Genomic DNA, 17,676 nt, shown 5'->3' on the forward strand with positions numbered 1-17,676 from the left:
TCCTTGTGGTTTTCTGGCTGGCCAGCAGATGGTGCTCATCAGTGAACCTTTCCACGGCAGTATCTCTTTCAAACCCTGCTTCTCTGGTATGGCCAGAGTTTAGATTCAAAGTAGGCTCTGCTGGCCAAATTCACCTGAAAGAAACTACTCTCCACCCTCTGCTGCACTCTCCTACTTCCCATGGAGCAAGACATCTGTACCCCTCTCAGTCAGCTGCAGTGAGCCACGGGTTTTATCCAGGTTGATCACTTTGAGGGTGGGGATGGGTGCTATTCCAGCCACCATGGGGCGGGGTAGTAACTCAGTTTTCATGTCAGATTCTTGTCTCTCCCTTACTCTCCTGGGGGTTGCACAGGCACTGTCCTGATCTACTGACCCCCAAAGCAGGTCTCTCAGACAGATTTTTTTTGTGTTGTTTTTGTGAGTGAGTTGAGCCCTGCCTGCCTATCCCAACACCATCTTTGAGGTTCATTTTTTGAAGTTCTGTCTGATAGGTCTAAAATGAGATTCTTTTCATTGATGGTTCTGGATTTTTTCTTGTTCCTTTGGATTGGCCATCATTTCCTATTTCTTTGTCTTATCATTTTTTTTGTCATACACTATACATTTTTCATATTTTAATTCTGGGATTAATACATGTGCTGTCTGTTCCTTAAGTTTGTATCCAGCTAGTAATATGACAGATATTTTCTTGAATATCAGGAGCTAATCAAAACAAACAAACCAAAGCAAAAAGCATTTTTACAGTCTTTGCAAATAGGCTCTGCTTTGACTGGTGGTCTCTTTTACAGAGTAACCCTCCTATAAAGATCAGCCCAAGGAAAATGGGAAGTGCCTGGTCCTCTCTGTCTTGTCTGAGTCTACATGGAGCTGGAGCCATGGGGCCTGCTTCTTTTAATGGGCTTGTGATTATAGAGGCCTTAGGAATTTCCCATTTATGATTTTCAGGAGTTTGACTGAATGTCTCTTCTACTCATTTTGAAATAGACCTTCTCCCCCTCCTGAGTACTCTCTTGAGTGATTTAATGTAGATAGTCCATTTTTCAAGGCAGCTTATATTTCATTGTTTCTCATACTCATCTAGCTGTCTGCAAGCTGCTTCCGTGCTCTTGGGATAAACTCTGGGAGGGCAAGCCCAAGACACATTCCCATTGGGTAGAGAACAGTCTCTTATATTTCTACCCAGTGGATTGGTACTGACATACATACACCCCAGTATGCACAAAGGGGCTATAGTGCTCCCTCTGGAACAGGACCAGGGACCCACAATGGGAACACAAGCTGGCTCCATCCTGTGTCATGGAGGGAGTTGCAGAGAGGCCAGCAAGGGCACCAGGAGCTTTTTCTAAGGCTTTTGGACCTGTATTTTCTTGAATCTTTCCTTTCCCAGTTAATGCAACCCTTTAACTGTTTTGAGGAAGGTTAGTATTTTTAAAATTCCTCTGCCACCTCTGCCCAAGGAGATAGAGGTCCGTGATCAGACCATACACTACCACTGACCTGAGTTTAGAGGACTACTTATTTATGTCCCACACTGCCACCAGCAAGCTGCTGGTGCTTCAGTCCCCACTCCTTCCTATCACAAGTCTGGGGAAAGAGAAATGGTAGCTGCTGTAGGTTAGGTGAAACTCACTGATGTATATTGCAGTTTACCAACCCTTTCCTCACATTCCTCCCTGGATGCTGCACTGTGTCCCATTAGACTCTGGAGTTTCAAAATAGTTGATTTAGAAAGTTGTCAGTTCAATATTTCTTTTGGTGACAGGACTGATTTCTGGAGCTTCCTACTCTGCCATCTGCTCACAATCCCTCTCTCTACCTTTCTTTATTTTGAATTGGAAAATTGAGCAAGAAATTTGTTTAACCACTTGTTAGGCTCTGATCCTAAACAATTGCCAAATAATCCTTTAAAATCCCAGGGAGTTGGAATAAAAGGAGGTTTAGAGACCCATGTATAGTAAATGTTCAATCAGGAAAACAGAAACTAGTCTAGGTAGTTCAGAGGGAATTTAATACACAGAATTGATTACAGAGGTGATGGGAGGGCTGAAGGAAAAATCAGATAATCCAAGATTAAATGCCGGCAGCTGCTACTACCCCTAGAACTATAGGAATGAAAGGGAAAATGGTGTTACCCAGAGCTCGTGACCATTGCCTGAGCTGGAACCTAGAATCCTACATGCATTGGCCACTGCTGTTCTAATTTATTCTCTTTCCAGATTAGTGTGAATTGTTGACTTTTAGCATTGATAGTGATTCAGTAACCATTCACTTTTTTCCCCCCAAAAATAGAGGAAAACACTTTTTCTTACAGAGCTCAGTAATACTTTTTTTTTTCTTTATTAGAGAAGTTGTGGGTTTACAGAAAAATCATACGTAATTCCCATACACCACCCCACCACCAACACCTTGCATTGGTGTGGAACATTTGCTACAATTGATGATAGCACTTTTTTTTTTTTTCTTTTTAAGGTACCAGGGGCCGGGAATTGAACCTGGGACCTCATATTGGCAAGCCGGTGCTCAACCACTGAGCCACACTAGCTCCCCTGAGTTGATTTTATCATTAGTTTTGCTTGTTGCTTTGTTTTTGTCTTTTTCAGGAAGCACCGGAAACTGAACCCGGGACCTCCCATGTGGGAGGTGAGTGCTCAGCTGCTTGAGCCACATCCACTCCCATAGCACATGTTTATAACTGAACTATTAATTAAAGTTCATGATTTAACCTGGGGTTCATTGTCCGTATAGTGTAGTTCCATGGGTTTATTAAGATTTTTATTGTTTCAATATATTCAATCCAACATTTCCCCCTTCAAATCATATTCAGATAACATTTCAGTGCTGTTACATTCACAGTTTTGTGCTACCTTCACCATCATCATTACCAGGAACATTCCCATCATTCCAGGTAGGTTAAATCAAGCCTTAACTTCCCATCTCCCCTCATCCCCTGGTAATTTATATTCTAGATTTTGACTCTATAAGTTTGCTTATTCTAATGGTTTCAAGTCAGCGAGATCATACAATATTTGTCCTTCTGTGTCTGACTTATTTCACTGAACATGATGTCTTCAAGGTTCATCCATGTTGTCACATGTATCAGGACTTCATTCCTTTTTATGGCTGAATAGTATTGTATTGTGTATATATACCACATATTTTTTTATCCATTTATTGGTTGGTGGACACTTGGGTTGCGTCCATCTTGGTAATTGTGAATAATGCAGCTCTGAACGTTTAAAAACTGGAACAGTGAAGGTAACAGCAGTCGATGTTCTGCAAACGTGGCTGGGGACGTTGATTGTTCGTTGTGTGTGTTTTTTGTGTGTGTTTTTTTTGTTTTTTTTTAAATAGTTATTCCAAATACACAAGACGCGTTGTTACAGGAAATTCCTTGCCTTGCCCAAAGCTGCCCCCTTCTCCCTAAGGAGAAGGGGCCCGGTTCTCGCCCATGTCACTCACAGGAGGTGACAGCATTGCTTTCGTGTAAATTATGTGTCATCCAAAATTTTTTTTCATTATATCTTTGCCTTTAAAAAAAATCTGTTCAATCCCCTGCTTTCAATTCTTTTGAGTATTTACTTAGTAGTGGGATTTCCAGCTTATAGGTAGTTCTATACTTACCTTTCCGAGGAACTGCTAAACTGGCTTCTACAGTGGCTGCACCATTTTACATTGCTACTAGCAATGAATGAGTGTTCCTGTTTCTCCACATCCTCTCCAATGCTTGTTTTCTGTTTATTTAATAGCAGTCATTCTAATGGGTGTGAAATGGTGTCTTCATGTGGTTTTGGTTTTTTTTTCAGATTAAAAATAATTTTTTTTCTCCCCTTTCCTCCACCTCCATTGTCTGCTCTCTGTGTCCATTCTCTGTGTTCTTCTGTGTCCACTTGTATTCTTGTCAGCAGCACCAGGAATCTGTGTCTCTTTTTGTTGCATCGTCTTGCTGTGTCAGCTCTCTGTGTGTGCAGCACCACTCCTGGGCAGGCTGTGCTCTTTTCGCGCAGGGTGGCTCTGCTTGTGGGGCACACTCCTTGTGCGTGGGGATCCCTACATGGGGGACACCCCTGCATGGCATGGTACTCCTTGTGTGCATCAGCACTGCATGTGGGACAGCTCACCACATGGATCAGGAGGCCCTAGGTTTGAACCCTGGACCTCTTATATGTTAGGCGGATGCTCTATCAGTTGAGCCAAATCCGCTTCCCTCTCATTTGGTTTTGATTTGCATTTCCCTAAGAGCTAACGATGTTGAACATCTTTTCATGTGCTTTCTGGCCATTTGTATATCTTCTTTGGAGAGATGTCTATTGAAATATTTTGCCCATTTTAAATTGGGTTGTTTGCTATTTGTTGTTAAGTTTATGGATTTCTTTATATATTTTGGTTATTAAACCTCTAAAATATGTGGCTTCCCAAAATATTCTCTCATTGTGTAGGCTGTCATTTTATTTTCATGGTAAAGTTCTTTGAGGTACAAAAGATTTTAATTTTGAGGAGGTCCCATTTATCTATTTTTTATTTTGTTGCTTGTTCTTTGTGTTAAAAATCTAAGAAACCTTTGCCTAACACAAGGTACTAAAGATGCTTTCCTACATTTTCCCTCTAGGACTTATAGTTTGGGTTCTTATATTTAGGTTTTTAATCAATTCTGAGTTGATTTTTATAACAAGTTTTAAGATTTGGGAAATGTGAGTCCCCCAACTTCATTCTTCTTTTTCATGGGCTTGGCTATTTGGGGTCCCTTATTCTTCCATAAATATTTGATCATTGGCTTTTCCATTTCTGCAAAGAATGTTTTTGGAATTTTGATATTTAGACTTCTAATCCATGAACATGGAATGTCCTTTTTATTTATTTAGATATTCTTTGATTTTTTAAAGCAATGGTTTATAGTTTTCTGAGTATAAGTTCTTTACACCCTTGTTCTAAGTGTTCTTTATCATGAAGCAATGCTAGATTTTGTTAAATGCCTTTTCTGCGTCAGTTGAGATAATGTGTTTTTTTTTCCCTTCATTCCGTTAATGTGGTGTGTCACATTAATTGCTTTCTTTTGTTGAACCAACCTTATATACCAGGGATAAATCCAACTTAATCATGGTGTATAATTCTTTTAATATGCAGTTGGATTTGGTTTGCTAGTATTTTGTTGGGAATTTTTGCATCTATATTCATAAGAGATGGTGGTCTGTAGTTTTCTTTTCTTATGAAATCTTTTTTTTTTTTATTTTTTATTTTATTGACTTTGTAATAATATTACATTAAAAATATATATGTGAGGTCCCATTCAACCCCATCCCCCCACCCCACCTCTCCCCCCCCCCCCCCCAGCAACACTCCCTCCCATCATCATGACACATCCATTGGATTTGGTAAGTACATCTTTGGGCACCTCTGCACCTCATAGTCAATGGTCTACATCATGGCCCATACTCTCCCCCATTCCATCCAGTGGGCCCTGTGAGGATATACAATGTCCGGTGATTGCCTCTGAAGCACCATCCAGGGCAGCTCCATGTCCCAAAGACGCCTCCACCTCTCATCTCTTCCTGCCTTTCCCCATACCCATCAGCCACCATGTCCACTTTTCCCAATCCAATGCCACCTCTTCTATGTGGACATTGGATTGGTTGTGTCCATTGCACCTCTATGTCAAGGGGAGGCTCAGATTCCACATGGATGCTGGATGCAATCCTCCCACTTTCAGTTGTAATCACTCTAGGCTCCATGGTGTGGTGGTTGTCCTTCTTCAACTCCATCTTAGCTGAGTGTGGTAAGTCCAATAAAACAGATTGTAGGTGCTGGAGTCTGTTGAGGCTCAGGACCTGGCTATCACATTGTCAGTCCAGAGATTCAAATCCCCTAAATATATCTTAAACCCCAACATTAACTGCACCTCCAGCACATTAGCATGAAAGTCTTATGAAGGGAGATCCCATCTGAGTCCAGATTCATCACACATAAACACCATTTCCAAAGAGGGGCCATCTGACCTGGTAGTTAACCCCATCGGCCATGACCATAACTCCCATGGGTCTCTTTAGCCCTCAAAGGAACCAATATCTGGGGGTTGTATCTGCTTTATCTGTCTCTCTGACTCTGCTCAGTTGTGCATAAGGGCAATCCTTCTGCCAGCCTCCAGACTCTTTTTTAGAAACTCGTAGCCATATAAACTCATTTCTCCTTTCCATTTCCCCCTTACTTTAGGTCAAACAGCATTTTAAAGTCATGTTATTTTATGTAGACAGGGATATTCTGCTGATCCGCATTGAATCTTCCGTATAAGGTCATTTTCTTATGAAATCTTTATCTGTCTTTGGTATGGAGGTGATGTTGGCCTCATAGAATGGGTTAGGTAGTGTTGTCCCTCTTCAGTTTTTTCAAGTTTGAGCAGAATTGGAGTTAGGTCTTGAAATGTTTGGTAGATTTTGCCTGTGAAGCCATCTGGTCCTGGGCTTTTCTTTGTTGAGAGGATTTTTTTTTTTTAAGGAGGTACCAGGTTTTGAACCCAGGACTTCCTACATGGGAAGCAGGTGCTCAACAACTGAGCTACATCTGCTCCCTAATAAGAGTTGGTTTTTTGTTTGTTTGTTTTTAGAAGGTACTGGGGAATGAACCTGGGACCTCATACAAGGAAAGCAAGTGCTCAACCACTTGAGCTACATCTGCTCTCTGAGGATTTTGATGACAGTTTCAATCTCTTTACTGTTAATAGTAATTGGTGTATTGAGATCTTCTATTCTTGACTCAATATAGGTAGTTTGTATGTTTCTCAGAATTTGTTTATTTCATCTAGGTTATCTAATTTACTGGTGTACAGTTGTTCATAGAATCCTTTTATAGTCCTTTTTATTTCAGTGGCTTTGGTAGTAATGTCCCCCTTTTCATTTCTGATTTTTGTTATTTGTTTCCTCTCCTTTTCTTTGTCAGTTTAGTTAAAGGTATGTCAATTTTATTGATCTTTTTTAAAACCCAGCTTTTGTGTTTTTTAAATCTTTTTTGTTAAAAAGATGCATAAATCACACAAAATGTTACATTAAAAAATATAAGAGGTTCCCATATATCCCACTCCCCACACCCCTCTGCTACCACATCAACAACTTCTTTCATTAGTGTGGTACATTCATTGCATTTGATGAGTACATTTTGGAGCACTGCTACACAGCATGGATTATAGTTTATGTTGTAGTTTACACTTTCTCCCAGTCCATTCAGTGGGTTATGGCAGGATATATAATGCCCTGCATCTGTCCCTGCAATATCATTGAGGACAACTCCAAGTCCCCAACTTCTGGTTTTGTTGATACATTGGTGTTTTTGTTTTCTATATCATTTATCTCTGCTCTAAGCTTTGTTATTTCCTTCCTTCTACTTGTTTTAGGTTTAGTTTGCTCTTCTTTTCTACTCCTTCCAGTTTTGAGGTTAGGACTCTGATTTGAAGTCTTTCTTCTTTTTTAATGTAAGCATTTAGAACTATAAAATTCCCTTTAAGCACTGCCTTTGCTGCATTGTTTTTGGTATGTTGTATTTTCATTTTCATTCCCCTCAAGATATTTCCTAGTTTTCCTTCTGATTTCTTCTTTAATCCATTGCTCCCTTAAAAGTATGTTGTTTGGCTGCCACATACTTGTGAATTTTCCATTTTTCTCTGTATTATGATTTTTAGCTTCTTTCCATTGTGGTCAGACAGTATATATTGTGTGATTTCAATATTTTTCAATTTATTGTGACTGGTTTTGTCACCCAACATATGGTTTAGCCTGGAGAATGATTCATGTGCACTAGAGAAGAATGTATATTCTGTTTTTGTTGGTTGAAGTATTCTATATATATCTGTTAGTTCATATAGCCAACTGATTTAGCATATCATTCAAATCTTGTACTTCCTTATTAGCCTTCTGACTAGATGTTCAATCCATTATTGAGAATGATATATTAAAGTCTCCTATTATCAGTGTAGAACCATCAATTTCTCCCTTCAATTCTGTGTTTGCTTCATATATTTTGGGACTCTGCTCTAAGGTGCATGTTTATTTATAATTGTTATATCTTCCTGTTGAATTGTCCCCTTAATTGTTATATTATGACCATCTTTGTCCCTCATAACTGTTTTTGACTTATAGTCTATTTTATCTGGTATCAGTATAGTCACCCCAGTTCTTTTTTGGTTACTGCTTGCATGGTATATTTTTTTCCATCCTTTTACTTTCAACCTTCTTTTGTCTTTGAACTTAAGATGAGTCTCTTGTAAACAGCCTACAGTTGGGTCATGCTTTTTTTTTTAATCCATTCTTCCAATCTCTGCCTTTTGATAGAGGGTTTAATCCATTTGCATTTAAATTCACTACTGATTACATGGGACTCTCTTCTGCCATTTTGCTCTTTAGTTTTTGTAAGTCCTATACCTTTCCTCCCCCACACACTTCCATTAATACTACTTTTACATTTATTTGATTTTTTTTTTTTGGTGTTGTACCATTTTCAGTGCCGAGTTGATTTGAAACTGTATGCATTAAAAAAAGGATGTTCTTAAAGTTAATAAATTCCATGGATGTGGGCCCATTGTTTGTAGGGTCTTTTGATGAAGCCCTTTCAGTTAAGGTGTGACTCACCTCATTTAGGATGGGTCTTAATCCTCTTACTGGAGTCCTTTATAAATGGGATGAATACATAAAGAGAAAGAAGAAGTCATGGTAGCAAGACCCTGAAACCTGGAAGAGAAGGGGGAGACCAGCAGTTGCCCTTAGGTGCCTTGTCATGTAACACAGCAGTCCAGGATTGCTGGCAGGGGCAGGCAGCCAATCTTAAAGAAGAAAGCATCGTCTTGATGATGCCTTGATTTGAACATTTTCATGGCCTCAAAACCATAAGCTTATAAATTCTCATTGTTAAAAGCCAATCCATTTCATGGTATCTGCTTTCAATAGTCTAGCAAACTAAAACAAGTGCCTTTTCATTTCTATCTGGATATATTTTTCATCTATTTTCATTACGGTTACCATGGAGTTAAAAGTTAACATCCTAAATATGTAACAATCGTATTTGGTTGGATGCACATAGACTTTTCCTATTACCCTCTACCCCCCCACTATTTTTAAAATTTGTTACTGCTTATATCTTTGTACATTGTATGTCTAAAAACATAGATTTATCATTACCTTTAATGCTTTTGCATTTTAGCACTTGCAGGAAGTAAGAAGTTTACTAGACTACACTACAATAATACTGGCATTTATTACTGATTGCCTTTACCACAGGTCTTTATTTATTTATGCCATCTGAATTATTGTCTTGTGTCCTTTCCTTTCAGTCTGATGAATTCCCTTTTGTATTGCTTGTAGGGCAGAGCTAGTGGTGATGAACACTCACAGCTTTTGTTTATCAGAGAATGTCTTACTTTCTCCCTCATTGCTGAAAGAAAGTCTCACTGAATATAAAATTCTTGGCTGGCAGTTGTTTTCTTTGAGCACTTGAAGTATTTCATCCCACTACCTTCTGACTTCCATTGTTCCTGATGAGAAATCAGCAATCAATCTTATTGAGACTCCCTTTGTGTAAAAATTGCTTTTCTCTTGCAGCTTTCAGAACTCTCTCCTTGTCCTTTGCATTCGGCAGTATGATCAGTATATGACAGGATGTATTTTTCTTCTTGTTTATCCTGTTTGGTGTTCTCTGGACTCCTTAAATGTGCTTATTCATGTCTTTTGCTAAGTTTGGGAATTTCTCTATCATTATTTCTTTGAATATTCCTTCTTCCCCTTTCTCTCTTTCTTCTCCTTCTGGTACTCCAATAATGTGTACACTGGTGTGCTTGATGGTGTCTCAGAGGTGTTTTAGGCTATTTTTGCTTTTAATGTTTCTTTTTTCTTTCTGCTTCTCAGCCTGACTCATTTCTAGTGTCGGTCTTCAGGTTCACTGATATTTTTCTTCTGCCAGCTCCATTCTACTCTTGAAAACCTCCTGGGCATTTTTTCATTTCAGTTATTGTGGTCTTCAACTCCAGTAGTTTTGATTGCTCTTTTTAAAAATTTCTGTCTTTTTACTAAGATTCTCATATTGCTCATTCATTATTTTTCTGGTGTCCTTTAATTCTTTCTCTGGTACTGGGCTACCAGATTTATTTATTTATTTTATTTATTTCTCTCCCCTTCCCACCTGTTTTCTGCTCTCTCTGTCCATTTGCTGTGTGTTCTGTGTCTGCTAGCATTATCAGGTGGCACTGGGAATCTGCATCTCCTTTTTGTTGCATCATCTTGCTGTGTCAGCTCTCCGTGTGTGTGGCACCACTCCTAGACAGGCTGCACTTTTTTTCACATGGGGTGCTCTCCTTGCGGGGCACACTCCCTGCACGTGGGGCTCCCTCATGCAGGGGACACCCCTGCGTGGCACGGCACTCCTTGCACACATCATTTCTGTCACCAGTGAATTAGCAGGCATGGATCCTGTGGTGGTGTACCACAGAAGTGGGAGGTGGGCACCAGAAGCCTTTGCCCAGAGAGCAATTTACTGTTCTTTACTGTAATTTATTGGCCTCTTCCTCTTGCTCTTCCTTGGGTGTTGTACTGTGTTCTGCTGGCCTCTGAAATTTCAAAATAGTTTTTCAGACAGTTCCTGGCTGCTTAATAGTTGTTTTGGTGGAAGGACTGAGTTCCTGGAGCTCCTTACTGTGCCATCTTCCCACAATCCTCAGTAACTATTCAGTTTTAAAACCCGGGTCCTATACTAGTATCAAGAATCTAGTTTATAAGGATTCAGATACAAGAAATCTCTTAATTTGTGACATTCCCAGGCAACAGATCAATAACTTTCACAAGATAGATTTATCCCTGCATATTAGGGATATCTTGGCACGCTTTCACATGGCAGCCAAAATCTGTAATGTGCCCTCCCAGCAGATCAGATTCTAATTTAGGTAATTTTATTCTAGGTAAGATTTCTTAGACAAAAGATAACAAAATTGGAAATTTAGAACCCTCTAAATTACACCAGAAGACCCACATTTGTGTTCACAGGAGAGACTTGCCTGGAAGATTGAGGTGCACTGGCAGCAAGCAAGCCCTGCCCTGAGCAGTCCGAGCTCTTTCCATACTGCAGCACTGGAGACTCTGGCAAAGTTCCCAGTTCATTTTCTCAAACTTTTATTTTTTATGATTTTTTTATTACTCAACTTTCAAGAAGAGCATTGTTTAAAAAAAACTAGAAAATACAGTACAAAGAGAATTAAAATTATCTGTGAATCAAACACCAGCAAATGTACCTGTTACCATTTTGTTATGTATTTGTTTTCTATGCACATATACCATACGTTTTTTCTTTATGATTTTACAAAGATGAGGTCTTATCATGAATACTGTTTTGTACCTGCCTCTTCCAATGACCATCATTCTTTGTTATCTGCATGGTCATCTGTTATCATGATGTAGTTAACAATCCCTTTTTGTTTAACATTTAGGTCATTTCCAATTCTTTTAAGCTGTTTATAGACAATACTGAAAATACCATCCTTGTAGCTAAAGCTTCTCCCACAGTTTAAAATTATTTCCTTATTTTTCCTAGAATATGAAGTCAAGCATTTTGCATTCACTAACTTCAGAGTGCTCAGCCTTTGGGTGGCTCATCTCTTTGGTAGACTGATGCTGTCCCTCTTCTAATCTGCTGCCTGATTTTTCCATATTCTGCCAGGCTCCTGCCCATCCTTCTGTGCTCCTCTACTAACGGTTAGTCTCACAGTTGCTTCAGGAAACTGCAGGTCCCCCAACCACCCAGCTACTGCTTCCCTCTAAGAAGGCATGGGTGCTGCCTGGCAGTAGGGACTTCTAGCCAGTTTATTTTCCTGTCCCCACTCCCCTCCTGTTAGAGCTCAGTAAACTCCCAGAAGGACTTGAGATAGTCATTAGGTCTTCTCCTGCCATATAATGGGTTACCCTGGAATTTTCAGTGCAGCCTAGCAAACCCCACCATGTATCAGGATTTCAAGCAGGTTTTTAGAGCACCTGCATGCTGTGTGCAGGTTGGGTCCTGCACATCTTAGGAAACTGCCGATTGCAGTTTTAGTAAAGCCCAAAGCAGGCAGAATGTTTCATAAGCCCTCCATAAATGAAAGGACATTCTTTAACATTTGTGAACCCTTTTTATTCATCTTACATTATGGAGGCCTAAATATATATTTTAAAAAGCAAGGAATAATAATTACCCCCATCTCTTTGGAAATACCATTGAACTCATTCTCTTGGCCAAAATTAAGGGCACTTCTGAAGGGCTCAAGGGAAAAAATGCTATAATAACAGAGAGACTAAGGTCAGGGCTTAGTTCATTAGAAGTCCCTTTAATTGCTTAGAGAAATTCTCCTGTCGTGGACAGTTCACCACATCACCTAGTCTACCACCAAGAGGAACAACGCCCATTTCTTGAGCATCTGGTAAGTTCCAGGCACTGTTGCACACTTACCATACATTTTCTCTGATTGCTGCAATCTTACAAGGTAGGTATTCTGAACTTATGGAAGAAGAAACTGGGGTTTGGGGATCTTAAGTAACTTTTCCAGGATCACAGAATCAGGGAACTGGGATTTTAACTTCAGCGTCTCCCATTGCAAACCCTCTTTGGACTTTTCTACATGACCAAGTGCACCTTTTGCCCCCAGCTGATAGAAGGTTCTTGGAATCACTAGCTAAGGAAACAAAGTGCAACAGAATGTATTGGTTAAGGTAACATGATCTCCTAAAAGACATAAACCCCAAATCTGAATGACTCAACACAATGGAAGTTCATTTCTTTTTCATGGAGAATCCAGTGAGATAGGCTTCTGCTCTACGCAGTCATTCTGAGACCCAAGGTGACAGATATCCACTGTCTTCCACATATCACTGTTGCCCTGAGCATCAAAATCCAGCTGATGGGTGTGGAGGGGAGTTCAGAGGCTTGTGTGTCATCCATCACATCTACCTAACATTTCTTTTGCCAGAATTCAGTCACATGGGAGAGGGGTCTAGCTGTGTGGCCAGAAGGAAAGGGAACTGGGTTTGATGAACAACTAGTTCCTGCTACCTATGGATATATTAGGAGAGAACAGTGATCCTTCCGAATAATCAGTCTTCGAGGCTGAGTGTGTGCGGGTGCATGCATGTGCCTGCCCTTGCCACAATAAGGGGGAAGTTTCTTTAAGCTGAGTTTTCCTACCTGTCCTATTTCCATACCCCTCCCTGCCAGGCCTTCCTGATGAATGAACGAACTGAGCTGACTTCCCTTTGCTCTGTCCTCAGGGGGCCCTTGCCCAGCCCCAGCCTTGGTGGAAGATCCAGCTGTTCGTGTGGGAGCCAGTGCTGTTCGGGACCTGGGATGGTGTGTTCACCTCCTGCATGATCAACATTTTTGGGGTCGTCCTTTTCTTGAGGACCGGCTGGCTGGTGGTGAGTGACGAGCTGGTGGCCCATGACATGGGGGACTCTGTTGCTCTTGGGTGTTCCACAGGGCCGGCAGCAGCTTCCCAAGGCACAGATGCTCCAAAACATGAACAAAAAGCCAGTGCATGGAGTACCTAGCATTGCTCTCAACAAGAATCCTGGGAACCTGGGCCTCAGCTGGTGGCCTGAGTGGAATCCTCACCAGGGGTTCGGCTAGAGAGCTATGAGCACAGAAGGCAGGGCTCATCTTGGGTGGGGTGAGAGGTGATGAGAGAAATAAACGGGTAACCCCCTCCAGCTCTCCTGTCCTGGGCCCTCCCTCAGGGCACCTGCTCTCGCCCTCGTTGCTTTCCCTGCTTCCACCCAGACCCTACAGGTAGGACTATGTGCAGGGATTCCTGCTCAGAGGTACAAACTGCCTACCTCTCAGAGACAGGCGACCTGGAGGCAGAGCCACTACATGAGATTGCAGGCATCGGAGGGAACAAAGTGTTTTATGAGAAAGTGTCTTCCAGGCAGATGCATGTTCTGAGCAGGGTTTCTCAGCTCTTCACATGGTGACTTTTCCTTGGGACTTTAGTAAACTAAACTGGCTGCTCCGAACAAAAGGCAAACCAGTCAAGGGTTAAACCTTGATGAGTGCCTGTTGTATGCTAGGTATCCCTAAGCGCCCATGGAACTCTCAAAATACAAGACACTTTCCCTCCCCTCAGGGAGCTAATAGCCATAGTGGGAGATTTCACATCAGGGATCCAAGAACGGTCTCAAAGCAGCATTAAATCGCTAAGAATGGAACAGGTGGCGAGTGCTCTAGTCACTCAGGTATCTAAGTAGGCTTCCTGGAGGAGGCAGGCCTGAGCCAGGCCGTGGAGGGTATATGCCGGACTAGGCAGGTGAAAGAGAGAAGGGGCGTCTCCAGGTATGGGCAAGCTCCAGGGGATTAAAGCTCACTTCAGCAGAGCGTACGAGGCCTTTGCCACTCCAAGAAGCCCAGGTGCGGCCGGACCTCCGTAGGCGCTTGTTCCTCTCCAGTACCGCGTTCCACTCCATGCCCAGGCCCTTCACTCGGGGTTCAGCCTTAGCCACGGCACCTGGAGGGTCTGAAATTCTTTTTATTAATGCAAGGCAGTCTTCGAACAGGTGTCAGCAGCCTCTCCGGTGTGGATGCCTAGAACTGATGCCTTTCATGCCCCTGCCGAACTTATTCAACACAAAGCCTCCCGCCCGGGCGCCTCAGCCTGGCAGGCAGCTTCAGACTTCAGGGCTCTACCCCTGTTTCTGCCCCTTCCCAGGGGCCACCTCACCGCCCAGCACCCCTCCGACCTGTGCCGAAGGGTGGCCCACAGCTTGGCAGCTGTGGCAAAGGAAGCCCTGAGCCCTGCTTGGTAAAGGAAATGGTTATGGAAGGAGAGAAGAATTATCTCTTAAAGCTTTAAGGGCCTCCTCTTATTCCTCTCAGTGGGTTGTTATTATTTTGAGGACTGGCCATCCAGAAGTGCCAGTTCCATCCCTCAAAGGGAAGCTATAAATTGTTGTTTATTGCTGCATAACAAATTCCCCAAAAACTTAGCAGCTTACAACAGTGAATATGTATTATCTTACCATTTCTGTGGTTCAGGAATCCAGGTCCTGTGGGGCTGGGTGCCTGTGGCTCAGACTCTCTCATGAGGCTCAGTCAAGCTGTCAGCCAGGGTATCAGTCTCATCCGCAGGCTCGGCTGGGGGAGGAACTGTCTCGAGGATCACCCTAGAGATTGCTGACAGGCCTTCCTGCCTCGACCCATGGGCCTCTCCTCAGGGCTTCCTCACGGCCGAGTGGCTGCCACCCCCCTGGGCGAGCACCTGAAGAGCGCGCGAGAGAGCAGGCACGCAAGGCAGAAGCCACGGTCTCTTGTATCCTGTGCTCTGAGGTGACACACCATCACTTCTGCAGTATCTTATTCATGAGTAATGAGCTCCTAGGTCCAGCCAGCACTCAAGGGAGGGAAGTGCGCAAGGGTGTGACACCCAGGAGGTGGCGGTCTGCTCGGGCCACCTTAGAGCCTGCCTCCCACACAGAGATATCTTTTTGCCCTAAACATGATCTGTATTTTACACCTCTGACATTAGCTTTTCCTGAAAATCATATTTGATTATGAAGAAAGGCAAATGTGAAATACCGAAAGTTAAAATGTAGTTTCTAGGGGATGGTGTAGAACTAAAATAAGTGGTACTCATGCCAAAATTATTTTAAAATATAAAATGTTGGGGAGCAGATGTGGCTTAATTGGTTGAGTACCTGCTTCCCACATGGGAGGACCTGGGTTCGGTTCCTAGCTCCACCTAAAAACAACAACAGTGACAACAAAAAACAAACAACAAGCAAAACAAACCAAAAAACCAACTATGGGGAGCTGATGTGGCTCAGTGGTTGAGGCCCGGCTTCTCATACGTGAAGTCTGGGTTCAATCCCCAACCCCAGAACCTGAAAAAAATATATCAATTAAAGAAAAAAAAATGTGTATATATAATATGTACCTTAAAGGATCATTTGGCAGCATGCTTATAGTTTGGAAAAGGTTAAAATGTCAGTTTTGATATGAAAACTAAAAGATTTTGTTGGTACAACCTATTTTATTATCACATGCAGATAATTTAAAATCATGAACAAAGGAAGGCAACAGCAAGTATGTAGTTTTGATAAAAATATAAAATCAGCAAAATAAGTAACCACCATGCTTGTCCTTTGGGTTCCTTCTTGAATAGCCTGACAGCACCCACAGTCTCAGGGGTGGGGTGGGTGGGGCCTCTGCTGAGCTCCTCGTCCTTCTCCCCAGCCTCAGTCCTTGGCTCTGCGCTGTCACCGCCACTCAGTGTGGCCTCTGGCACTCGCCGATCTTTTTGTAAACATTCTCGTATTGCTATTACCAGTCTTTTTTAGAGAGAGCCGAGATTCTTCTACCCCAGTCTATTTGGCTAAACAGGAGGAAATTGCAGAGGTAGAGTATGTGCAGGCCTCGTCATCCCCATCCCGTGCAGTCAGGACAACACACTAGCAGTAGCAGCCAGTGTTTATTGAGTACTTATTATATGATAGATGGTATTCGGAGTGCTTCAAATGTATTTAATCCTCCTAAAATTTAATATTAGCTGACAGCCTATGGAGATAAATAGTGTTATTATCCCTGTGTTACAGATCAGGGCTACCGGCAAGGGGTGACAGGGCCTGGGGAGGTGGAGAGGGTCAGACAGGAGGAGCCTCACACGTGCCCTGAGTTGCTTTGCCTTATCCTAGAGGCGGAGCGCCCTGTCGGGAGCTTGCAGCAAGGCCCTCGCCTCTCACTGAGAAGGCCTGCAGGCCCCGGCTCTGGCGGCCCAGGTCTTTCCCCCAGATTCCGGCACTGTGGTTAGGGGATGGAGGTCAGCGCTCCGGGAGGGCTACGGCCACCGGTCCCTGACCTGGCTCCTGGCTGCTCTGCTGCAGGGGAACACCGGCGTGCTCGTGGGCGTCTTTCTGGTGTCCTTCGTCGTCCTCGTGGCCCTCGTCACCGTGCTGTCTGGCATCGGGGTCGGGGCGCATTGCAGCGTTGGCAGCGGTGGCGTCTACTCCATGATCTCCTCCGTCCTTGGTGGACAGACGGGAGGCACGATCGGGCTGCTCTACGTGTTTGGACAGGTGAGCCCGGGCTGGGGAGCAGGGCAGGGAGTGCGGCCCGGAGCTGCCAGCGTGTGTCCCCTCGTCCTTTGCCTTGCTGCTCACCAGCATCTTCTCGGGCACTTTCTCATTCGACCTGGTTGAGAGGCAAGGGTGGGGACAATCGCCCCCTGTTACAGATGAACACACGGGGCTCCAAGAGGGCGCTCAGTGGCAGAGCCAGGCCTACTGTCCAGAGTCCTGACCCCTTAGTCCAGTGCTCCTTTCCCTCTACCCCTCGTGAACTCTTCCTCCTCACCCCCCGAGATGGCTCCCTCGTCTGTCTGCTTGCTGTCTGTTTTGTTTTTTACTTTAGGAGGCACCAGGAACTGAACCCGGGACCTCCCATGTGGGAGGCGGGCACTCAACGGCTTGAGCCACATCAGCTCCCGCTCGTGAATTCTTGATTTGACCAGGGAGCAGGGGCTGGGCCTGGAAGCATGCTTGCTGCCCCTTCTAGGGAGGATGTGCACAGCAGTGGCTGGCGCCAGGTGGCAGCTGGGCTCCTTGTCCCTAGGATACTTTTGCACTGAAGAGGAGAGATTTAGTCTGTGTCAAAGGACTTTCCTAGAAGCAGGCGCTTCTCAAATGAGGTGGAGCT

General features: G+C 43.2%; 1 protein-coding gene across 1 annotated transcript in view; it reads left to right on the plus strand.

Moving 5' to 3' along the window:
- Window positions 1-17,676, plus strand: part of SLC12A8 (solute carrier family 12 member 8) — a 201,031-nt gene that overhangs the window by 48,150 nt on the left and 135,205 nt on the right. Inside the window, exons 3-4 of the mRNA XM_004465818.4 lie at window positions 13,263-13,409; window positions 16,866-17,057. Coding sequence (XP_004465875.1) covers window positions 13,263-13,409; window positions 16,866-17,057 — 339 coding nt within the window. The remainder of the gene's footprint in view (window positions 1-13,262; window positions 13,410-16,865; window positions 17,058-17,676) is intronic.

This window comes from Dasypus novemcinctus, chromosome 4 (genome assembly GCF_030445035.2).
Source record: "Dasypus novemcinctus isolate mDasNov1 chromosome 4, mDasNov1.1.hap2, whole genome shotgun sequence".
Lineage (NCBI taxonomy): Eukaryota > Metazoa > Chordata > Mammalia > Cingulata > Dasypodidae > Dasypus > Dasypus novemcinctus.